This window comes from Gossypium arboreum, chromosome 9 (assembly GCF_025698485.1).
Source record: "Gossypium arboreum isolate Shixiya-1 chromosome 9, ASM2569848v2, whole genome shotgun sequence".
Lineage (NCBI taxonomy): Eukaryota > Viridiplantae > Streptophyta > Magnoliopsida > Malvales > Malvaceae > Gossypium > Gossypium arboreum.
In genome coordinates this window covers 85760468-85785202 of record NC_069078.1, presented here as the reverse complement: position 1 = coordinate 85785202, position 24735 = coordinate 85760468, and the positions used below count along the sequence as shown (strand labels likewise).

Here is a 24735-nt window from a genome sequence, read left to right as displayed (position 1 = left end):
ATGTTAGGTTACCTATACTTAAAAATTTTAATAAAATGAAAATTATTAAATATAAAATTGAAATTAATATAAATATTTTTAAAATAAAAATATATTTGGGTTAAAATGAGCTTCAGTCATTTAAGCTCATATTTCAAGCTTAGGTAAGTATAATTTAATTTGGTCATATTGGCCTGACCAATAAAAATTATTATCCAAGTTAAAGTTGAAGCTCAATTTAAAAAAAATATTTTGAGCTCAAATTGAGCTTGACCTAAGTTCATTTTATGGTTTAAAAATAATATACCAAAATTTTGTTTTATTTAAATTTAATTATATAAGCTTATTTTTATAATTTTATTATTTATAAACAGAGTTAAACCAGCTGCAAGAGATTGAAAAATATAAATCTAAACTTAATCCAAAACAAATTGAATTACCTAATCTATAAACATTTTATCCATCACCATTACTTTTTAGTCCACTATCGTTATAAGTCGACATAAATAAGTATATTTATTTTTGTATTTCATTCTAATGAATCAAATATTTATTTTAATTAAACAAATTTCAAGTAGAATAAAATCAAGTTTATACTAATATAAAGGAATTTTATAATTAAATTTAAATTAAAACATATTTATTGTTAAATAATAATTTGAGTCGTGTTCTGCCCTCGGATACGTATTATAGTAAAAATTATATAACCAAGGCCAAAACGAGAACGTATTATAGTAAAATTATATAACCAAGGCCAAAACGAGAACGTATTATAGTAAAATTATATAACCAAGGCCAAAACGGGCAATGCGAGGGAAATATCTTCTAGGGTTTTGTCAGGAGATCCTATATTTTGTTGATACCAAAGAATCTAAAGGTTCGGCGCGTGCTGCGTTTCAAACTGAAAAAAGTCTCCAAAACTTTCAATCCAAAATGGTTAATTTCATTTCTCACTTCAATTCTCTCTTTATATTTCTGAATCTGTTCTTCAGTTGATGCTCATTTCCCCCATCTTACGTTAATTGCTGATTATTACTTCGGATCCTTTTTCTTGTTTATGTTTATAGCTTCCCTACTGCTGTGTTTTTTTTCCCTAATTGAAGTGGGATTGAACCTTGACAACTTATGAATAATGTTACTTAAAATATTGATTGGGTTTAGGGTTTATGCCCTAATAGTTCTAGGGATTGTAGAACTATGATAACTAGTACTTTCCATCGATGGGGTTGCTTAAAATATTGATTGGGTTTAGGGTTTTGATTTTTGAGCTCTGGTTTTGTAACTTTGATTCATCTGTGAAAATAACAATTTGTGTTTTTAGGCCTTGTTCTTTTGAGTTGTTTATTTGCTACATTGTCACCTTTGTGTTTGTTCATTTGGAGGGTCTTATTATATCGAACATAAATTCTCGAATGAAAAATGAAGTCGGAGTAGAGGTGTCACCTTTTATGCTTGTGTGTGGTTATGATCTCTGATTCAGATGTTATGATGGACAGCCTAAGCAAATTCATGAGATCAAGGACTTCCTTCTCACTGCTAGAAGGAAAGATGCTCGCTCGGTAAAGATCAAAAAGAGCAAAGATGTAGTGAAGTTCAAGGTCCGTTGCTCCAAGTACTTGTACACACTTTGTGTGTCTGATGCTGAGAAAGCCGACAAGTTGAAGCAGTCCCTTCCTCCAGGTAGATAGATATGCATTATTGGAAGTAGTCTCTTGTTTTCTTGTTTCGATTGAACCAGCATGTTATAGAATTGTAGATGCAACGACTTATTGTTTCCGTCTCAATGTTCTTGGTCCCGACCATTCCCTTTGTTCTTTTCTTGATTGAACAAGCATGTTAGAAAATTGTAGATACATACATAGTTGAAATGAAGTATTGTTGCCATTGCTGTCATTCTTGCAACATTACAAGTTGTCCCAGTGTTCTTTCTTATCGTTCTTGGCCTTGACTATACCTTTCATTCTTAGTGTTGTTTCTATTATTGTAACATCTCGATGTTCTGGGTCATTAGTGTTGACCATTACCTCCCATTCTTTTTCATATTTGCAGGTTTGAGTGTCCAAGATCTGTGAAAATAGTGCTTCTCCAAGTCTGTTATTCAATTACTAGGCCAAGAAATGTAGATTTTGATTTATGGTTTATTGTATTTCACGCCATTTGGTGTTTGGAGGATGTACTTTTTCATGTTCAATTAAACCTTGGCACTCTTTAAATTAATTGATTGGGAGATTGAACAAAAGTGATTTTCTGTTGAATTCAATAATTGTCAAAATTTTCCATCATCTTTGTGTAAGTTGCAGATGTTGCAAGTATAGTTTATTTTTTAATGTTAATTTTGTTTATAGATTAAGCACTACTTCTAGACATGATTAGATCAATGAATTCATCAAATCTAATGGTTAAACGAATTGTATTGAGATTTTGCATCATTTCCATAAATCTAATATAATGACTGTTAACCGCTCCAACCCTTCTCTACAGAGTTATACTTCGGATCAAAACAACACTTCAATTAGTTTTCAGCCTTTCTATTAACATACAGTTGTTGAAATCTCTAACTAAATCATTGGAGCTCAAAATTTCAGTTTAAAAATACACATTTAATTATATAAATAACAAAGAACTAAGACTAGAATTGTTGAAGAAATCAAACTATGAAGCAGTGTTACTTAGACTCATTTAGACATAAAGGGCAAATAACATTATGCCGGTGTCAACAAGAAGAGTTTAAGGAACCTTGTTGACACCCCAGTGACCAAAATTTAGACTGTTAATGTAATTCCGACTTGGTACCAAATAAAAATAACATTATGACGGCGCAAGTTTAGCCAGAGAACATCTAGTAAGAGACAAACATAAGTTCTGTATACTCGAAACCAATTCATCAAGAAAGCATACCTACATGCATGTATGTAAATCGTGATCATCAACCAAGAACTAACAAATCAATATGCTGCTACATCCCAGTAAAAATCAGTCTCATAAAGTTAATGTTAGTGCACAATCAAATAAGCTTCTTTTGTTGATCTTTTGATGTTAGGTGTTTCGATAACATCCATTGCTTTGAATTGAAGTAAAAAGTAAACAAGACAAACTGAGAGAAGCAGATAAGCATGATCACTGCTTCGAAAAGGAAAGGATACTTATTCGGAGGATGCATGGTTAGGTAAATAACATGCAGAATCAGAGAGCACAAACCAAGAAAGCCCATTACAAGCGGGTGGAAAGTAATGGAAGTAATGAAATCCTCACTTCTCTTGGTCTTTTGGGTATTATTGAGAGTCTTGGTGCCGTGGCATCTTCCACCTGGCCCACAGGGTGCAAAATACACAAGGATAAAGAGCGCGTAAAGAGCCATATACGCTAGAACCAGTTTGTCCCGGTGTAGAAGAGGAAACATAGAGAACATAGCGAAGTGTGTTAACCACAATATCAAGCGACTTTCTTCCAGGGCTAATAGGGTAAGAGGCAGAAGCGGAAGCAGAATAGATTTCTCATGCACTGCATATTTCAAGGACAAGTAATGATTCTGAGAACTGGTACCAAAAAAAAAAAAGGCTAGAAGGACGAAAATCGAAAGGAAATACATACCTTGAAATGAGAACAAGTAGAACGAGAAAGAACTATTAAGCAACGCATAGAGAAAACCCTTACTGCTCGGAGCAAAGATTTGTTGAACCATTGAGGGCAGACATGTTATAAGAGTTGCAGCAAGGCTAAAAATCCTCAATGATTGTGTAGAATATAACTTTTTCCATTTCACAAGCACTGAACTGGTGCACCAAAAATTAGCCACATAATCCTCGTATATCCCTCTCTCAAATGGTGCAAGACGAGATAGAACCTGCAACAGGCAAACATATTAGAGGAAGTCACAGTGGCATTCTTAAACGACTAAAATACCTCAATTTCTTAAGAACCAGTGAGAAAATTTTCTTTCAACAAAATGGAAGCTACTTGCAGGCACCAGCTTAGCAGCAGTGGTGTGTCAGTAACTCGGTATTCAACCCTATAAATATGATGTGTCACCTCTGGTAAAATGGAATATAACAAATTATTGGGTGACGGAATTTTTTCTATCCATCGTTATGGGAATTATCCATGAGTTTCATTTAGTCCTCAAGCAATTATACTCTCCAGACAAGATTATTAGCATATGGGATACTTTGATGGGTGAATCTCAGGGGCTTTTGGCCTTGAGTTCCAATATCATTTAAAAGATAGCTCCACACCAACTAGATGCAATATGATTAAATATTCAGAAGCATCTGGCCTCTTGTCTGACAAAAAGATTAACAACAGATATAGTTACTAATCCTAAATAAATCCCATAAGTAAATGTATATTCAATAAAAAAAATATAAAAGGTAATTAACATGGGTCTGTCTATTTCTCTAGCAAGCATGAATTCTTCATATATAAGAAGAGATCTGGAAAAGAGAAGCCCTATTAAAAATAATAATAAGAGCAAGCTATAAAAGAACAGAAAGCTAACTAGGGAGTAAAGAAATTTAGAGAGAGAACAAGAAGGAAAAAGATAAAGGGATTTTATTCTGCCACTTACAGCCAAAGCAGCATCTTTCGACTGAAGATATGGCCACCAGACGACAGCAAATGTTCCTATAACCATCAATCCCAGTTTTGTCACCTCGAGCAGTGGATTCTTTTTCCTCAGGCATTTACCCAATAGATAGCCAAAAAAGGCAGGTGCAAAATATGCACTCATCTGGAAAACATAAAAACATAGGAAGACCCATATTAAAATTCTAATCCTGAATATATCAACAAATAAACATCTTACATAGCACAAATAACAAATAAATTTTAAGTGGATGTATTGATTTTTCATGTTAATTTATTTCATACAGTTGGATTTCTCACTTCTTAACTGAAATATGGCCTTCATGCTAGTATATCCAAACAGTTTCACTAAGGCTCTTCTTGGTAGGATAAGGATGGAAAAATGTTTAGTTTAATGGTTAAGCTAAAAAGTAGGAAAGTGGCTATGAAATCTTTCCGCTAAATTACCTCTTTCCATCTTTTCCACCAAGCAAAGCCTAAGACATATAACCAGACCAAAGAAGAATCAGGTCATCCATGGCCCAAATTAGAATATCAGTTCTTATAAAGCTTGCTGGTTTTTCAAGATTCCAGCAGATAGACACATGCGATGCAACAAAAGCTAATATTGTTACAGCACCTACAAGGACCTTCATCTCCTAAGCTAAAGCATAACAGTCATCAGCAAAGTTTTTTTTACATGGATCTATAATCAAAGGTTACAGGAATAAAGCTGGGCATTTTCTGAACAACTTATAACATCGTGAAGGGGGGGCTCCACATGACACAGCATGTGCATGTAACTTCTGAATAATTTTGAATAACAAAAATCTCAAACAGGTAACAGCTTGATCATGTTCAGAATTTAAAGTATACCTATAAAAGAGTATTCTCAAGAAAAGGCCCTATGGGGTTAACACAAGTTCTTATAACATTGAGAGTTTCCATGCAACATATTTAACATTAAACAACACGCTGAAACCTTGTCCAGCAAAAGTATAATAGCTATATTTTTCTTTTTTCTTAATTTTTTTGTCATCTGATTATTCCCAATGTTGTTTAAATTATAAAATTAAAGAAAACATCACAAAACTTCCCGTAGCAGTGACCTCAATAAAATTATAGTCATACACCACTCATTTATGAAAATGATGTAAAAATCTGCTTGAAAAGGTATCTTCAATGTGGTACCTCACAAATGATCTACACTTCAACATGTGCCAATGTAAATCCTTCCTTTCACATCTATTAGCATTTATCAACCATCCAGGATTATAGGACATCACAAAGTTGTTAAGAAATGTAATGGACAACACAGATCCGCTAGTTATTAGGAGATTAAGTTATCTTTATTTTATATATTATATGGTTAATGATAACCTTCGTTTATTTAGGCTATTATAAATTATGTAGTGTATTTACTATGGGACAAATCTCAGATTTACACATGAATTTTGACCCAACGTGTTGCGATTTTGCACAACTATACACATGAAACTTTGATTTTGGCTCAATCATACACATAAAACTTTAATTTTGAGTCAATTGTACACATTATTTTCATATTAGATAAATATAAGTGTTTGTAAAGCAATATGCAACTGTGGCTGTGCTATGTCCACAACAATGTTAATGCTTTGTGAAATTTGAAAGACAAAATCTCTTCTATAAAATTACACAAGATCAAAGTTCACGTATCACATTGCATTTTGGACTTTAGGGCTACAATTTGAAATAAATCAAAATCTCATGTATACTATTTTCTTCTTTTCTACAAATTAGGACTTTAGGGCTATAATTGATACTTGATGTTTCTATTAAGGTTCAGTTGAGTTATAAATATGCCAAGTTCTAATAGTTTTAAGGGCTTTTGACGAATGAAAGATCGATATTTCTGAAAATTGAGTTTTAAGTTACTTGTTCTCTATGGTACTGAGACTCATGTGAGTGCCAGATAAGAGTATGTGTCCAATACAGCTATGTTCATTCTTTTAGATTTTTCCACATATTTGGACGTCTTTAAAGGTCATATCCCCCTATCCATGTTTGAAAAAAGAGTTGGACTCTAGTATTAGCTTGTCCTACAACAATATGAGTAGGAGCTTTTAATGAGAAACAATAAACAGTCCACGAATGCAGTAAATCACACATCTGATCAAACAGTTCTCAAATCTGAAGAAAACCTGAAAACTTAAAATTTTGCAAAACAATAGCTAAACCATAAATTACCTGTTTATGGTTGAGAGCAAGACAATATAGCACGGAAGCCACAAGATCCTTTTGAGAGAGTGCTGCAGCAATGGCAGCTATGGTAAGACCCAAGCTGATACAATTGTACTGCAAAAGGAACCAAGCAAATATCAAGATCCAATATAATTTTTCATAATTTTGTGGAAGTAGACTGGAAAAAAGGGCTTGAAAGTACCTGAAAATGACCGTGATCGATTAAGATCAGGCATGGGTTCAGTAAAATCATTGCAATGTGCCAAGCTACATCGCTGTTTTGGCCCATGCCAAACCGCATCGAACGATACACCAACACAAAATAAAGAACTGCCGGGAAGAATATCAGCACATCAGAAGATAAAACAGTCCATCTCATTAGAAATTTCCTGCAAATACGTGCCCAAACACCACAGTCAAATGCCTACAAATTGAAAATCTACAAACCTAAACGTAGAAACAATGAAAACCCACCCAAGATAAGATTCATAGCCTCGTGAAGTGAAGAGTGCAACGGAGTCAGGATCGAAGGTTTTAAGGAAAACCCCATGAACGTAACTCTGGTAAGCAGTTAATGGCGGATAATCAAGACCCCAATAAGAAAGATCGTTAACACTACTGTTGCGATACCAATCTTTTGGTGGAAGATTAAGAGTGATCTCCATCCAATGCCTCTGCGCCTCATAATCACCGAACTTGGGCAGAGTACCGGCACCGGAATATGGGTGAAGACCAACAGCGACACGTACCAATAGCGCGAAAAGGGATATACAAAGGAAGGAGGGTCTGATCCCTTCTTGAACTAACCACCACCAAGGATCATCATCTTGACCATCGTTGACCTTATCTTTAACCTTTATAACTTTTTTCATTTCTCCTTTTCTCTTCATTCTTGTGCCGTAAAGTTCATTCCGTCAGTAAAACCTCGTCGGAAGCTGCCGCTGGCGGTGGCGAGTATGGATCTGTACTAGAGCGAGGTTAGCCTTTAAGGGTCTATATTTTTACAATACACATTTAAATTTTAAGCCTCGTTTACAAGTATGAAATCCATTTGAATATTGATTCGAATCAAATGAATTGTAAAAAATAAAAATGCGTAAACTTAATTGTTGGGACCTACATGGGCAATTTGGGGTTTTTCTTGGTTTAATCCAAAAAGTTTTAAAATGTTGAGACTTAAATTTTTCTTAATTTTCTAAATACTCAGTACTAATTTGGGAGCATATATAAAATTCAAGTACCAAATGTATATTTAAATTAAAGAAATTAAAATATAAAATAGCTCAGAAAGGAAAAAAATAAGGATTAATATAATTTGCTTTAAAATTTTGTCTAAAATAATGATATAATGTATCACTTTAACTTGCCATTATATTATTAATTATAATTAATAACTCAACTATCTAAATGCTTTAAACTAGATATTAGTAACTATATCGTGAGTTTCAATAATGTTAAAAATCATATCATAATTTTTAAAATTTAATATTCAAAACATAATATAAATTATTCAAATTACTACACATAAAATAAAATATATAATAATATAATACTAGGTAAACACTAATAAATATGTTAAGTTGTATATTTAAATATTGAATAGAAAAACATTTAAAATATAAAATAGAAATATAATATGTTTAGAAAAAAACAAATTAATATAAATAGATTTAAAAATATAAATGAATTTAAGTAAACTTTTAGAATATAAAATTAAGCTAAGTTTAATCAAACATAAAGTGTATAAATATTATTCGTAGGCTTGACTCAATTAAGTATATTCTATTATCAATTAAATAAAAAAATTCTCAAGCTTAAAATGATGTAAAATTTTTTAATATTTTATTATTATTCATTATTATAAACATGTTGGCGAAGTTTTTATAAGATAATAATCTATTTAAATATAATAAATGGGTGAGAATTTAGTATAATGGTAATATAATTTTTTATTTCATAAATAATTTTAAAATTTTAACATGAGTTTTTTAAAATATTTTAAAAATTTTTAAAATTAACTATTTTAAAAATTAAATTTTATTTATTTTATAAAATTTCCATAATAATAAAAATAACCCCATACAATATCAATATTCAAAGGCAAATCTAACCACCCAGGCACCCAAAATAAAACTCGCTCATTATTGAGTGACAGCCCATAAATACACGTACTTTCTCTCACTACTGAGTAAACTTTCTGGAAAAGGAGAACCCATTTTAGAGAGAGAAACTGATATGCAAATGCTCTGTAAGGCTTCTTCTGCTGTCGCCTCCTTTCCTTGTTCCAGGGTTTGCTTTCTCTCCTTCCTTTTTCTTGGATTTTCTTTTTCCTCTGCTTTTTTATTAGGCAAGTTTGCGTTTTCATATGTTCAATTTGTAAATTATTTCTTTGTTTTTGGCAAGAGAAATGAAAATATAGTGGTAAAGATCTGATTTTTGCTTCTAGCCCTTCTAGGAAAATGACAATTCTTGCTGTGGCTAATTCAGGAAATGGGTGTATTTGTTTTTGATTTTGTTTTTTTTTTTTTCATTTTTCTTTATTTTCCCTCTTCATATGGCCTAGAGTTAGTCTTAGTTTTGCTTAATTGGAAGGCTGAGTTTTGGCTTTGTATTATGTTATTATATTATAATTTTAACTATCTTTTCTTAGTTTCATTTCATCTTCCAAAATTTAGACATATGTTTTCCTATAGTTTTACCTTAATAAGAACAATTTAAACTTGTTTTGAAAAAGATAGCAAATTATTTTATCACCACTTTTTTATATGAATCTTGTCTTGTCTTGTCTTGAAATGTTGTATGCAAATGGGGGTTATTTTCAGTATAGTTTATTTGGCTTGTTTTGGAGTTTTGGTTTTCTGGATTATATGGTACGAATTGTTTCCAACAACTCATAAAAGTAAAGCATCAACTTCGATATGAACTCGAACAGTTGAACTTGTTGCTGTGTCCATATATATAAATATATATATTAAGTAGTGTATGCTGATATGAACTATTTGAAATCATTTAATGCAGAGTAGTACTATGTATTAATGAGAAATGATTGGTGGTTTACAATCTGGTTAATAGTTCCAAATCACTTTTTTGTGATATTGTATTACTATTTTCTGCAGAGCTTCTCTGAAATTCATTGATTTTTGTTGTGGGAACTTTTTCTTACATATGTGTTGGTTTATGGTATTTAAGTTTGAAAGCCTGTTTTGTGATGTTTTAGGTGAGGAGTGGACAGTGTTTGTGGCCGGGCATGAGACAGCTTTGCCTTAGGAAGGGTCTTGTGTATGGCTTTATGCGGTTATTATCAACACCCTTCAAAACCTTGCGTGGAGCAAGTCGGTCTCTTAGGGTTGCAGAGTTTTGCAGTGTTTCAAACATGTCTTCCTCTTTACAAATTGAACTGGTGAGTGCACTGCTTTCCATCTTTCTCAGTTTTGAATGTGCAGTTTTAATCTTTTTCACTTTTTTCTCCCGTTCTGGTGCCATCCTTGTGTTTTTTTTTTTTTAAGATCTTCTGCCATTGTTAACAAGGATGCCTTCAAACATAGCTTTTATGAGCAAAATAGTTCAGTTCACATTTTCTTAGGACCGGGGCCCGGGGGGGGGGGTCAGGTTGAGGATTAGAGCTCCTTGATCTATTAGGTTCTGTGTCTTCATTCTTGCTGATTGTTTTGAATACTTAGATGTTTGTTTGAATAGCGAAACATCAAATTTAAGGTATTTAGCTGGTCGTCATCATTCAAATGAGTAAGATGACATCGGAGTTCAAATGGTGAAATGACAATGTGTAAAATATGAAATTTAAGGTACATCCATTCTCTTATTAATTATTTTCAAATTCTTAAGACCGTTTCAGTTGGAATAGTGGAAAAAAAGGAATTTGCCAAATGAAATTCAGAGGTTCTTAATCTCTTATATCCATGTTTGGATATGGGTGCCAAAAAAAATGAGAAGTGGGAGCATCAGATAGGTGGTATCAATGGGCCCCTGCTGAAGTAGCTTGATACCTTTACCAACCGATGCCTATAATTTGTTGAACCGAGCTACCAGGTATTAGAGTTGCTTTCTTTAAGGGACGGAAACTGTGTAGTCTATTACTCTTAGGTTTGAGCTGATAGAGTGATATTGAATCTCATGCTCGATTTCCTAGATTCTGCCGTTGGAGTAACTTTGTTTATGCTTATAACTTGAAATGGAAGTTCTTCAATTTGTTGTTGTTGAAGGTTATAATAACTGATTTCATATACATTACCCATATACTAGATACGAACTTTTAGCTTACGGTTATTTTTGTTAGGTACCATGTCTCAGAGACAATTATGCATATCTTTTACATGATGCGGACACAGGCACTGTTGGAGTTGTTGATCCTTCAGAAGCTGTGCCAATTATTGATACTTTGAGTCGGAAAAACTGGAATTTGACTTATATATTGAATACCCACCACCATCATGATCATACTGGTGGGAACGCAGAGTTAAAAGCAAGGTATGGTGCAAAGGTAAGAAAATGTCATCTCCTTGTAACTTTTCTATCACTTTTCAGCTCATATCAGATGAGTAATTTCCTTTCAAAGGAACATTTAAATGGAATAACCATGTGTAGTCTAATAGGGTTTTTGTATCTTTCTCGTAATGATGGGTATGTTGCTCTGATTATCTTTCTTCAAGGACTGGCAATTGTCCCTGACACATATTCAAATAGGGTATAGGTATATATGACCCTCGAAGGACCCTCCAAATACATTAAGAATTTTTTTTTTTAAAATTACATTCTAGTGTCAAACACTTACCTGTATCTAACATCACACCCATTTCTGGGAATAGATAATGACCTATAATAATGTTCTTCTTCATGTAGGTGATTGGTTCAGGAATAGACAAAGATAGGATTCCTGGAATCGATATTGTTCTAAAAGATGGGGACAAGTGGATGTTTGCAGGTCATGAGGTGCGCGTTATTGAAACTCCTGGCCATACCCGAGGTTTGATTCATTAGTCATTTCCATCGAAAATCGTTGAATTCAATATTTGTCATTATTTCACAATTCAATGCAATAACACTTGAATTTAGAAAAAAGAAAAGTCAGTCTTGGTTGTGCAAGCTTTGTGGTTGTTTATTCCTTCAAACCCCCTTTCGTCATTATTACTATTGTTGTTGTTGTTGTTGTTAAATTGAAAAAGTGTCATACAGGCCATATAAGCTTCTATTTTCCGGGTTCTGGAGCAATATTTACTGGAGACACTTTATTCAGCTTATCATGTGGCAAGCTTTTTGAAGGAACTCCAGAGCAGGTAATTTAGCTTCTATCATGTATGATCTCTTAGTTGACAACTATGCTATTGCTACTCAAGACTCGGGTTTGAGCTTCGGATATGCGTATGTGTCCAACATAGTATATTCAGATTTTTAAAGTTTTTCCATTTATTCAAGAAAAATGAATAGTTGGAGCAAAATAGCTTTTGAACATTAGTTCCTTTACTATTGAAGGTTCATGAAGTTAAAATTATTTCCGAATTAATGTAAAATTTGAGTAACATATTGTGATCTTTATATTAGGGCAAATCTTCTTCATTGTTCTTGATAGTATCATAATGGCTGAATTCTGTTCCACAGATGCATTCTTCCCTTCAGAGGATCATGTCTTTGCCTGATGGTACAAATGTATATTGTGGTCATGAATATACTTTGGTCAGTCTATTTAATTTTCGGGACCAACCACTTAATTTCCCCCAAATTGGCATTCTGAAAAGCACTAACCAATATGTGTACCCATTTTGGCAGAGTAATTCGAAATTTGCATTATCTATAGAACCCAAGAACGAGGCGCTTAGGTTGTATGCGGCCCATGTAACTCAACTTCGCAATAAAGGATTGCCTACGGTAATTTCTGGGTTTAACATCAAAATTATGCTCCAACTGTTAATTTTGTGTTCTTGTTACAATTCATCCAAGGATTAGATCATGAAATTTGTCAATAAATGAGCATTATTTTGTTTGACTGAGCCTGGGGCCAGTCTTTTTTTGTACTTTTTCTTCCATGCACAGACATAAACGGCTTTTGCACTTGCTATCTATACATTTGCATGCATGTTGTACATTCTTTACACCATATTTGACTGAGAACACGTCGTGAATCATGTTTTTCCTTAATGTCTTTGACGTAGGACAGTTTGTTGGTTTGACCACAGTTTGGTTATTTTGATATGAGCAATATTTCCCTATTTGATTTGCCCGTGTCGTATACATTTTTCTTGATTTAACATATTATGGAACTGCACTATGCCGTAGTTTGACTCCATCTGTACTAGCTTGGCAGCAAGCACCCATTTTGTCGATGCTGTTGCTGCATATTCTATCTAAATTTTGTATGATAAGTTGATTATCAACTTGCTGTTTCAGATTCCGACTACGTTAAAGACAGAGAAGGCATGCAATCCCTTCCTTCGGACGTCAAGTACAGAAATCCGGCAGGCATTAGATATTCCAGCCACCATGAATGAAGCAGAAGCCTTGGGTGTCATCCGTCGAGCAAAGGACAATTTCTAGGATTACTTTTGGGGTTAATACAAAAATTGGTCCCCGAATGCAATCCGGTAAATCCGATCCCTCAACATATATTATTTTAGCTACGAATGAGTTAGTTCTGTTACATAAAATACTGATGTGACATAATTGATCAAATATTAAATTGTGATTTTAGTATTAGTTGATCATGTCACGTTAGTATTTTATGTTTTGTTTTTAAGTGTATAGTTTAGGGATCAATTTACGGAATACCCCTTAGTTATACTCGGTTCCTCTTTGTGTATAGGTTATGTAATAATGTTTAGCATGTCAATACACTTTCTTAAAACCCAAATTCATTCTTTACTATCGTATCATTAGCTTGGATGTTAAATGGATCAAATTGCAAATACATGGTTGCTTATTGCACAAATGTGTTAGAAGAAAAGAAAATAACTCTCATACATATTTAAATATATTTCATGGTAGATTCAAATTGGTTAAGTTTAATGGTAGGGTCTGATTCATGTAATTTTGATAATTTGAGAATCGAATTAGAATTTTTTGAAGTTCAAGGATTGGTAAGAATCTCGGTGATATTTTGGGGACTCTTCGGGAATTAACCCTTTCTTGTTTCTTTTTAAAGTTCTGAAATTGAATTCTCAAGATGTTCGTTTTGTATTTTTCATTGATATTTTAAACTTCTTAAAGATTGAAATAATTAAAATTAAAATAATAAAAGCACCAATAAAATGGATTTTAAATAGAATCGGAGAGGTTAAAAAATAAATGAGAGAAAATTGGATCAAAATATGATTGAATTAGAAGATTAAGGAAATTGATTGTAGTACATGTAATGGAAAACAATTTTTAAAAAATAAATAGAATTTGATGAATAAAAACTTGAATTTATACCAGCTTTAAGAATTGTGTAATGCAATATATGTATTAAAGCAAGCTTGGACGAGTTGAAAAATAAATGAAGTATTTTATATAGCCTAAAAATGGTGATGGGTAGTGTATCTCTTTCACATTGCTGCAAAATCTAAAAATAATATCATTTTGTTTTTATCAATATCAATTCTTTGATTGAATTTCATCTACTAATTAATTAGAGATTAATTCAATTGTGAAGTTATAAAAGAAAAATTCTATATAAAATACATTTTGCCTATTATTAAAATAATTTTATTTCTTTTTTATATTTTATATGAAACATAGAATTTAAACTCACAATAAATTTTTAAGTTCGTCCTTAAACTTTTCAAAATTTTGGAATTCAGCCACTACACCTTTATCTTTAAGAATTTAATTCTTTTAGAATTTAAAATTCAAGTCCAACAGTTAACTTTATGTTTTTTGTTACATTTAGCATCATTTTTAATTACATGATAACTAAGTGAATATTTTTTTATTTTAAAATGTGATACCAATAAATTTAACAAAAATAATAACAATATCAACTATTGAACGTGAATTTTAAAATTTAAAAATTAAAAAATTAAATTTATAAAAATAAAATACATGAACTAAATTTTAAATTTTAAAAAATACAAAAATTATAACATATTTTAACCAAATTCAAATTTATTTTCAATCAATCAAAAAACCCTGCACTATCTCAATAAAATATTTATTTAATTTTCAATAAAGATATTTATTAGGAATATTTTTCAAATATAATATTTTTTAATTAATATTTATATCTATTCCAAAATTGGGGAATGTAAATAACATGCATCTAAAAGCTAGGATTAAATTACCAAATAATGCCTTTTTTTATAAATTATGAAAATAGGCTGAATTTTTAAAGAATTATGGAAATGGGCCGTTTTTTTATAACATGCTTCCAACTGGTGTCGTTTTTAGGGAAAACTCAGAAAAACGCTTTCACTTTATTAGGGTTTTGGATAAAATTTAAGAGTTTTAGGGTTTATTATTAGGGTTTTATGGTTTTATGGTTAGAGTTTATGTTTTAACGACGTCGACTCGAATACGCGACAATATGGATATTCGAGACAGGTCAAACCAATAAGGTTATGCGGGTGATGTAGGAACTCGGGCCATACAATGCCACTATGTCCACATCAAAAGGACCATGCAAAGTAGAGAACAAATATCAATTCCATTATAGTATGTAAATGCGCGGTTCTGTGAAATGATAACAAATATCAACTAGCATTTTGTTAAATGATAACAATATTCCTCTAAAAACATAATAATAAATATCATCAATACAATATAAATGTTCGATACAAGGACAAAATTAATCAGTGCATACGCCGATCAGAATTTGTGCCATATCGAGGTGGTCGATGGTTACGCATTGGATTCCTTTTTTATTCTGCCTCTGGGCGGGGTTGTGGTATTGGTTGCTCCTTTTCTTCGCTTTCGGTCAATTGTGATCCTTGCATTCTCGGTTGCTATCGTGCATCCTCCAATCTTGGAATATGTGGTTGAGAAGATGACTCACCTTGGTAGAACAAAGATTTTGGAGGTGTTTACATCACAAACGACGAATGAGCATAACTATGTTGAGTCTCATACACCAACTGGATAACGAGCGGACTCTCCGTCGGTGTCTGAGACATAGATGGCTTATACATCGTCGTCGGTGTCGACATCATAGGGAAAGTAGATGCTCAGGCGTGTAAAACATCGGGGATGGATGTCCAACAGTCCAACATATGGTGCATATTCTAACCCTATCGTCTTTACACAAGCACCTCGTATGGTGTCCATTCAAACTATATTAACGTGATAAAAACATTAGTTAGATATATACTACTAAATACGAAATTGACTACGTTATTTGTATATAGTTCAAAATTAAATAAATACATACCCCGCTTCCGATCGTTGGTCTAATAAAAGCCGTATATCTTGAAGCTCAGTAGGTAATCCCACGTGATTCGGCGCATGGTTCCACCTATTTAAATAACTTATTAGCATAATAATTTTAATTTAAATCAATTTAATCATGGTAATATCTACTAAATTTTGCCTTATTACGAGTGGGAATGTATACGGGTAGTTCGCTCGAAGAAGTAAAAATGGAAATCGGAACTGAACCCATGATTGTAGTAGTAAAAGGTAACCCACCAATTTTGATTTTTCCTGGTTGCGTCGCCCTACACATCTCCCGGTACAATGTCACCAACACAACGGACCCCCTAACTAAGTATGCCTGCTGCTCTAAAATAGACGAGTTTCAACAGCCACCTAAGATAGACGAGATTCCGTGACTTATCCGGCATCAGGATACCCCCTATGATCTGAATGACGTACGCCCGAGCATATCGTTCTCTTTAGACTTCAGTCGAATCCTCATCCAGTTACGTGAAAATTTTTCGTATTTAAGCCATTTCGATCCGACCTTCATAAATCGTCTCTGGAGCCGTACCCAAAAGTTCACCACATATGGCTCCCCAATCAGCAGACTGAACAAACCCGGTGACTACTGACCCGTCCACGAGTAACCTCAATTGTAAATGCACGTCCTCTAGAGTGATAGTACACTCGTCACATGGAAGATGAAATATGTGCGTCCCGAGTCTCCACCTCTCCACCAACGCGCTTATGAGTTTCGGGTCCAACTTACACCCCTAGCCTACAAGGGCCATGTGCCAAAAACCAGTTTCTCTCAAGTATGGTTCGACCAACGATGATGGATGACCGAGTAGATTACGAATATGACATTGTAAAATTCGATCTTCTACCTATTTACTTAAAAATTATAAAAAATATTAAGTTAAAATATAACAATGAAATAAAAAAATTAAACAAGATTAAAATTTATTCTTACCATTTTCAATTGGTTGACGGAGATGTACTTGTTATCAAGACGGATTAGAGACCAGACCATTGCTAAATTATATAGAACACAAAATAATTTTTAATAAAAAATATTTCTTGAAAATATTAATAAAAATAGAATTTAGATAGAAATAGAATTTTAGTAAAAAAATTAAGAGAGAATTTGAGAGATCTTTTAGGGTGGATTGTGAAAATTAAGAGATTTAAAAGAGAAATGTGAGAAATGTGGGGGTTTATAGTTTTTTTTTTTTTTTAGCATTGGAGGGCAACAGCTATTTAAATAGCCACTGGAAGTAATCATTGGGAAAACGTGTTCACGTAGACGCATTTTACTGGTTCGTGAGAAATTCCCACTAGAAGCCTTTTTTTTCAACTTTCCCTGAAAACAACATCAACAGAAAGTGTTTTAGCAAACACGGCCCAGTCCAATGATTTTTAAAAAAATCGGCCTATAGGTTTTATTTGGTAATTTACTCAAAATTCATATAATAATTCTCTTATTCTAAAAAAAAAAAAACTCCCTTTTATGTTTATTTTATATAAAATAGCACTGTCTCAGATTTCTCGTTCTCTTTTCTCTGGAAAAACATTTCCCACCATGTGATTTCCTTGATTCGATTCTGTTCTCCTCATCCATGTTGACAATTGCTCTCCGCCTCTCCCCGATTCCTCTTTTCCTTTCCTTCCCTTCCCATTTCCTATTTTCCTTAGTGAGTTGTTTCCATCTTTCTCCTTTGTTTAATTTGAAGATCTACTGTTAGATTTTCTTGTCCCTGAAATCCATTCCATTTTCCCGGAAAATCTTCTTTCTTTGCTGTTGTTTTCCCTTTTCTTCACCGAATTCCCAATTTGGTTTTACTTTCTACGTAATTACTTTGTGAAAGTCGTCTCCATTGGGTTTTCTTTATTCCTTTTCGGAATTTCAAGTTCATATATTTCCTAAAATGGAAAAGGATAAATCTCCATGTTTACCGCCAATGTCAGGTCGAGTTCCGGGGTTTTCATCTTCCGGAAATGCTGCAAACACTTCAAATACGATATCTGAAACGGGAAATTTGGGTCAAACTTCGGATTCGAATCGTTTTAGTCACGATATAAGCAAAATGCCTGATAATCCACCGAAGAATTTAGGTCACCGCCGTGCCCATTCCGAAATCATAACTCTTCCTGATGATATTAACTTCGATGGTGATCTCGGCGTCGTTGGGGCAGCGGACGGGCCTTCCTATTCCGATGAAACGGAGGACGATATGTTGTCTATGTATCTGGATATCGATAAGTTCAATTCTTCTTCCGTCACCTCAATGTTTCAGGTTGGCAAGTCGTCGGCAATGACTGCTCCAAATTCTGGTCCATCGGCTGCGGTGAGTATGGGAGCAGGGACGGCAACGTCCGGTGAGGAAAATGCGAGTGCTGGTGTTGGGTCTTCTGAGAAGCCTAGAATTAGGCACCAACATAGCCAGTCGATGGATGGGTCGACAAGTATTAAGCCCGAAATGCTCCTCTCTGGTTCGGATGAGGTTACGCCTGCTGATTCTAAGAAAGCAATGTCCGCTGCTAAGCTTGCTGAGCTTGCTCTTATTGATCCCAAGCGTGCTAAGAGGTATCTTGTTTTTCATTTCAATTTCTTATATTTGCTAAGTGAATGGAATTTTACTGCCATACCATTTTCTTTTGTTATGAATTCAATTAAAAATTCGCGTTTATAAGGAAAGTTTGTGGGGTTTTGGCAGTAAGTATTAATGATGACAATGAGTTTGGTCACTATATTTTGGAATGTAAGCGTGTTGTAACTCATGACTGAATGTAGAATTAATATGAATGTTTTACCTGTTATTGAAGCAATTGTGCTTCATATAATCTCATTAACTTCGTAGTTGTTATTAAAGTTTGGCATTAAGTGCTTTGTCGTCTGGTCAAAACCATTTTGATAAAGATGTGGTGGCAGAGATCACAATGAGACTATATTTTAAACTGAAACCGTTTCGATAAAGATGTGGTGGCGGAGATCACTGTGAGACTATGTTTTAAATTGAAACCGTTTCGATAAAGATGTGGTGGTGGAGATCACTTGAGACTATGTTTTAAATTGAAACTGTTTCGATAAAGATGTGTTTTAAATTGAAACCATGTTTTAACTTGGAACTGTTTCTTTAAAGATGCGGTGGCGGAGATCACTATGAGACTATGTTTTAAATTGAAACCGTTTCAATAAAGATGTGGTGGCGGATATCACTATGAGACCATGTTTTAACTTGAAACAGTTTCGATAAAGATGTGGTGGCGGAGATCACTATGAGACTATGTTTTAAATTGAAACCGTTTTGATAAAGATGTGTTTTAACTTGAAACTGTTTCAATAAAGATGTGGTGGCGGAGATCACTATGAGATTATGTTTTAAATTGAAACCGTTTCGATAAAGATGTGTTTTAAATTGAAACCGTTTCGATAAAGATGTGTTTTAAATTGAAACCGTTTCGATAAAGATGTGTTTTAACTTGAAACCGTTTCGATAAAGATGTGGTGGCAGAGATCACTATGAGACTATGTTTTAACTCGAGACCGTTTCTATAAAGATGTGTGGCGGAGATCACTATGAGATTATGTTTTAACTTGAAACTAGTGTAGTTTCATATGTTATAGTTGATATCTTTTATCTTCCCGTGTTCGTGTTTCTTGATAATTCTCCTCCCGTTCCCCTCCCGTTCCTTTTCTTCCCCTCTGGTTTAAGGAATCTCTACCTTTCTATAGATTTCATCTCTTCCAGAACTGAAATGTACGTTGTTATCCTGATATGTTTTTTTGTCTTTGCCATGCAATAGGATCTGGGCGAATAGGCAGTCTGCTGCGAGGTCAAAGGAAAGAAAGATGCGGTATATAGCTGAGCTTGAACGGAAAATACAGACATTGCAAACAGAAGCAACGTCGCTCGCTGCTCAGCTGACTCTACTACAGGTATTTGCATCAGCTCTGGCCCCTCTCTTTGTGTCTTTGCTAAATGTTTTCCACATTCATGGGTTCCATTGGTCATAAATATGTATTTATATATTCCATTGGACCTTCATTTTCTTTTCTTTCTTACTTTTATGTTTTTTTTATCTAATGGTTCATTTGACTCTTCTCATGGTAACTTATGAGCAGAAAGACTCCAGTGGTATGAGTGCTGAAAATAGTGAGTTGAAACTGCGGTTACAAACAATGGAGCAACAGGTTTACTTGCAAGATTGTGAGCACCTCTCAAAATATTTTGTTCAAATACCTAAATCTTTGTCTTACTGTCTTTTCTTTCCTTATTGTTTTTGTCTATTGTCCTCCTTATAAGGGAAAGGGATTTGAAAGGTTTTGCGTGTGAGAATTTAGCGGATGGGCAGTCAAGAGAGAAAAAATAGACTGAATCCACAATACATTGGATGTGTGTTCTTTACATATACTTACCATCATAGATATTTAATAGTAATGAGGCCATATGTATGAGGGAAGAGAGGGGCTGAGAGGTCTGCTTGTTAGTCTTTCTTGATGAATCAATTCAAGTGCAGTGAGGACGTATAAAGAGTATTTATTGCAAATACCCCAATACATTATTTCCCTTGGATATTCATATTATAACTGATGTTATGGTAGGTTACACCTTTTGCGGACTGCTTGTTAATATCCATTTTACACTTACAGTACCTCAGACTGTCTATGTAATGGAATGGTTCTTAAAGTAGGTTTTCTACTCTTGGGTTGCATATTAGTTGGGAATATAATGCCATTTGTTCTACTATGAGCACCTTGTTAATGTTTTCAGCTGCTTTTATTGTTGTCCATATTATGTTGATTTATTTGTCTTCTGTTATCTGATAGCATTGAATGATGCACTGAAAGAAGAAATCCAGCATCTGAAGGTGCTGACTGCCCAACCTATGCCAAATGGTGGACCAATGATGAACTTTGCATCTTTTGGAGCTAGTCAGCAATACATCCCAAATAATCATGCTATGCAGGCTCTTCTAACGGCCCAGCAGTTCCAGCAACTACAGATTCAGTTGCAAAAGCATCAGCATCAGTTCCCACCGCATCAACTGCATCAACTTCAGCAGCAACTTCAGCTGCAACAAGAGCACCAACAGCAATCAGGGGAGATGAGAGTTAGAGGATCCATGCCTTCCCCCAACCGAAGAGATGGTCCATCTTCATCAGATGTCAGCTCAACGGCATCAAATGATTGAGGAGTTAATGGTCCGTAGGGCCAGGTATTCATGGCTCTTCACAATTGGTTCCAAGTTTTGGTTAACAGTCCATTGTTAGATAGGACATTTCTTCTTTCACACCTCTTTTATCTCTCTAGGCATTTCTATATAACATTTATTTCTAGGTATATATAATCATCCAGTATATCTTTTTCTGGAATTATCCGATTTTGATCTGTTACATTTGCTTTCATCGCTAGTTTGAAGGGCCGAGCTGCTGTTGAGGCGTTAGATAGGGATGAACTTGTCGTGCGAGCTTTATTCGCTTATGATGCTTACAAAGTTCCTATATGAATTTTGCAGGGCACAATGCTTTTGTTTATGTCTAGTTTTTATGACTATTGTAGTATTGTTTAAGCTTGTCTTGTAAGTGTTTGGCAACATTGTTTAGTTGCCCATCTGCCTTACCGGAGTAAAGAAAACGGGCTAGTTTGAACTTTGAACAAATTACATTGAACCCAATTCATATTTTTTTGACTCAAAGTTGATAATGTGCATCTCTAACATTAAACCAATTGATTGAAATTCATTGATCTTTAATCCGGTTTTCTTAGCATTGCTGGAAATTCATTGATAAAACTAGAGAAAAACAGGGATTAAAAAGTTCATAATCGAAGGAAAAGATAGCTATAGAACACATAGTTATAAGAGTTTTAAGGCAAACATAATATATAAGAGAGGTGTCATGTAAAATGAGATGAAAGAGATTTTAAGGGTAAGACAAAGTAGCAATGTGATTATGAGCCACAGTTCCAATCCACAGTTTCCCTTCAACTTCTCTAACTTCACTCACCAACTTCATCACCACACCTTTTCGATCTTCAAGGACTTCGAAGATTTCTCCATTTTCGTCGAAAAGCGAGATTACAGTGTACATCTTCATCCCCATAATTCTTGCTAAAATCTTCATTTTAATGGGTAATCTGAAGTATAAACTCCTCATCCATGGGTTATGAACCAGGATCTCTTGTGCTTGTGTTCTACAACAATCTATGGCTACCCAGAATTGACCTTTGTCGTTTATTCTTACGTTGTCTGGAAAACCAGGCAAATGTGCAACCAGTTCCGTTGTCCCTGCTCTTGGACCTTCAACCCAGTATTTCATTAGCCTGTCACCATGGCAAAAATCAGTATCAAAATGCATCCAATGGGTTTGCAAGTAGTTTTAAGATTCGAATCTCAACATTTGCAATCTTTTCTTTATTTTAAGATTAGGGTCTCGTTTGTATCCAAAAAAGAAAAGAAATAAAAACTTGAAAGAGAGGAAAAAATGAAAATGGGAAATGCCTGCAATTGCTAGTCTCAGTGAATAAAAGGAAACTCTGGTCCTTAGATAACTGAATTCCATTTGGAAAAGCTAAACCATCCAAAACTACATGAGTTGTCTTTGTTGGAGGATCATATCTGAGAATCCTTCCGGTCGTTTCGCCTTCCAACAATATGAAGAAATGATACCTGCTCAATAATCTTCTGTAAGTAACCCTTCATTGTATATATATATGTACATATGTATCCATGTGTGTATATATATGTTTAAGAATTTGGTTCACTTACACTCTATTGTACTTTCTACTAGTGTCAGTAAAAAAGATTGAACCATTTTTATGGATATCCAGATCATTAGCAAACAGTATTGGCTTCCCTTCGACATGAGTCGCTAATGGTGTGGCGAGTCCCCCTCCCGGTCCAACCACGAGCAATCCGTAATAGGCATCAGCAATGTACAAATCTCCACTGTCTTTGTTGAACCTTAGGCCTAATGGTCTACCACACCATTTCTCATGTTTCCATTGCTTTGATGTTGTTGAGTCCACACCTCTAGCACATAGCTTCTCTGACCTTTATTTTTTTATGTACATGTTCACCACGAATTAGCATTAAGGTTATATCTTATCATCTATCCGACCATATGTTGCTCAGACTCGAAAAATGAAGAATCCGAGCAACAAAGATCCGTAGATTTTCATTTCCATCAAAGTTCTAAACAAAATGATTGAAAGAAGCTCACCAGTTTGATGTAACAATGGCAAATGTCTCCCACCCGAAATCCTCACCCATCCATCGAACAATACGCCCATCGGCTAATCCAGTGTAAGGTCCACGACCGAATCCATCAAACTCCAACGATTCGGGACCGAAAACTTCGCCGACAAACTCGAGTTTCCCATTTCCCAACCGGCTTTTATTGTCTCTAGGCCAACTTGCCATGACTTCCTTGTATGGTGCAATGTCATGTTTCACAGGCCTAAACTCGATCCCACCGACCGGACCGATTTCAAAAGGATCCATCAAAACGAAACCGAAAACCAACACAACGATGAACAAAACTGGGTGCTGCAAAAATGTTTCTTCTTTATGTTTGCCTTTTTGCTCCATTGATGTCTATTTTTTTTTTCTGTGAAAGATCAATCATATCTCTGGTAGGATGAAATTAGTGGTTAATTTAGTGCTTTTTTTTTTCATTACAAGACATGGGTAGGAATTCATTGGTTAAGAAGTTAGAGAACATGCAATTGATATGATAATTCCAACTATATTTTGATATTATGATGAAAGCAGGTTGCTTATTGTTGGTCATGTTTGTTTTATGAGAAAGATTCATCCATGGAGCTTTTACTCATTCATTTTTTTTACACTTCGATTATTATTTTCACCTGAAATTGAAACCTAATTAATTCTGGGAAATGTCAAAACAATTCAATCTTTCAATACCCTTTATTGAAAACTTTATTTACACATCTAAAAATATTCATTAAAATATTTGAAAAATCACATTATCTCCTTTGATTCACTAAATATTTTCTTGGGACAGAAATGAAAATTTATAAATTTAATCTTACAATAAACTTTATTAGTAATAAATCTTGAATTAAATATTTAATAATAATATTTTAAATGATAGTTTTAATATTATTATTTTAATTTATAATTTTAATTGAAAAACTATTTCAAATTTATCTTATATGTATTTTCTAAATATAACAAAGCATATACAAAATCCTACATATATAAAATTTGTTTAGAATAAATTTTCCGCCTTTTATCATGGAAATCACATTGCTATGTTCATTGGAAAGTTAGATTGTAAAAAAAAAATTAACATACCAAAAGTTAAAATTACTTTTCAACTAATTAAATTCCCAAGAAAGTTATCACTTTCCATCATACCAAACGCTTTCCATAGGTGATTAATCTTTCAAATACTCTCATGTTGATCTCCTAATTTGGTAATATTTATTTATTTCTTTATAAAATTTATTGATTAATCTCAAAAATTTTAAGATTATGACCTTGCTTGTGATTGATTAGGATTTTTATGTAAGATTATACTTTTAGTGGTTTAATTATATTGATTTTGTATGAGATTTTTAGCATCTTGATTGAGAAATAATATTTAGAGGTTGATTAATACAAATCCTT

At 33.8% G+C, this 24735-nt stretch overlaps 5 protein-coding genes across 6 annotated transcripts; 3 read left to right on the top strand and 2 right to left on the bottom strand.

The window, feature by feature from the left end:
- The first annotated feature begins 756 nt into the window (after positions 1-756).
- On the top strand, positions 757-2218 carry LOC108457239 (60S ribosomal protein L38-like). Its single transcript, XM_017756193.2, has 3 exons — positions 757-915; positions 1476-1659; positions 2029-2218. The coding sequence occupies exons 1-3, from the start codon at positions 787-789 to the stop codon at positions 2049-2051; spliced, it is 336 nt and encodes a 111-aa protein (XP_017611682.1). The 5' UTR covers positions 757-786; the 3' UTR covers positions 2052-2218.
- LOC108457238 (probable dolichyl pyrophosphate Man9GlcNAc2 alpha-1,3-glucosyltransferase) lies at positions 1486-7859 on the bottom strand. Its single transcript, XM_017756192.2, has 6 exons — positions 7237-7859; positions 6965-7151; positions 6769-6876; positions 4544-4705; positions 3571-3823; positions 1486-3480 (listed from the first exon to the last, which is right to left on the bottom strand). Exons 1-6 carry the CDS (start codon positions 7650-7652, stop codon positions 2984-2986), a joined length of 1623 nt encoding a protein of 540 aa, XP_017611681.1. The 5' UTR covers positions 7653-7859; the 3' UTR covers positions 1486-2983.
- Positions 7860-8857: 998 nt separating this feature from the next.
- LOC108454542 (probable hydroxyacylglutathione hydrolase 2, chloroplastic) lies at positions 8858-13699 on the top strand. Its single transcript, XM_017753039.2, has 8 exons — positions 8858-9051; positions 9980-10162; positions 11057-11260; positions 11620-11743; positions 11953-12053; positions 12376-12450; positions 12544-12642; positions 13162-13699. Exons 1-8 carry the CDS (start codon positions 8998-9000, stop codon positions 13306-13308), a joined length of 987 nt encoding a protein of 328 aa, XP_017608528.1. The 5' UTR covers positions 8858-8997; the 3' UTR covers positions 13309-13699.
- Positions 13700-17550: 3851 nt separating this feature from the next.
- On the top strand, positions 17551-21762 carry LOC108457175 (probable transcription factor PosF21). Of its 2 annotated transcripts, XM_017756077.2 has the most exons (5): positions 17554-18685; positions 19906-20038; positions 20225-20309; positions 20930-21318; positions 21516-21762. In XM_017756077.2, the coding sequence occupies exons 1-4, from the start codon at positions 18027-18029 to the stop codon at positions 21292-21294; spliced, it is 1242 nt and encodes a 413-aa protein (XP_017611566.1). In that variant the 5' UTR covers positions 17554-18026; the 3' UTR covers positions 21295-21318; positions 21516-21762. The 2 variants fall into 2 exon arrangements, with proteins under 2 accessions (XP_017611565.1, XP_017611566.1); XM_017756076.2 differs by having other exon boundaries at positions 17551-18685; positions 20930-21762.
- Positions 21763-21860: 98 nt separating this feature from the next.
- LOC108457176 (protein STRICTOSIDINE SYNTHASE-LIKE 13) lies at positions 21861-23998 on the bottom strand. The gene is made up of 4 exons (XM_017756078.2): positions 23324-23998; positions 22870-23154; positions 22603-22770; positions 21861-22424 (listed from the first exon to the last, which is right to left on the bottom strand). The coding sequence occupies exons 1-4, from the start codon at positions 23689-23691 to the stop codon at positions 22025-22027; spliced, it is 1221 nt and encodes a 406-aa protein (XP_017611567.1). The 5' UTR covers positions 23692-23998; the 3' UTR covers positions 21861-22024.
- Positions 23999-24735: the final 737 nt, after the last annotated feature.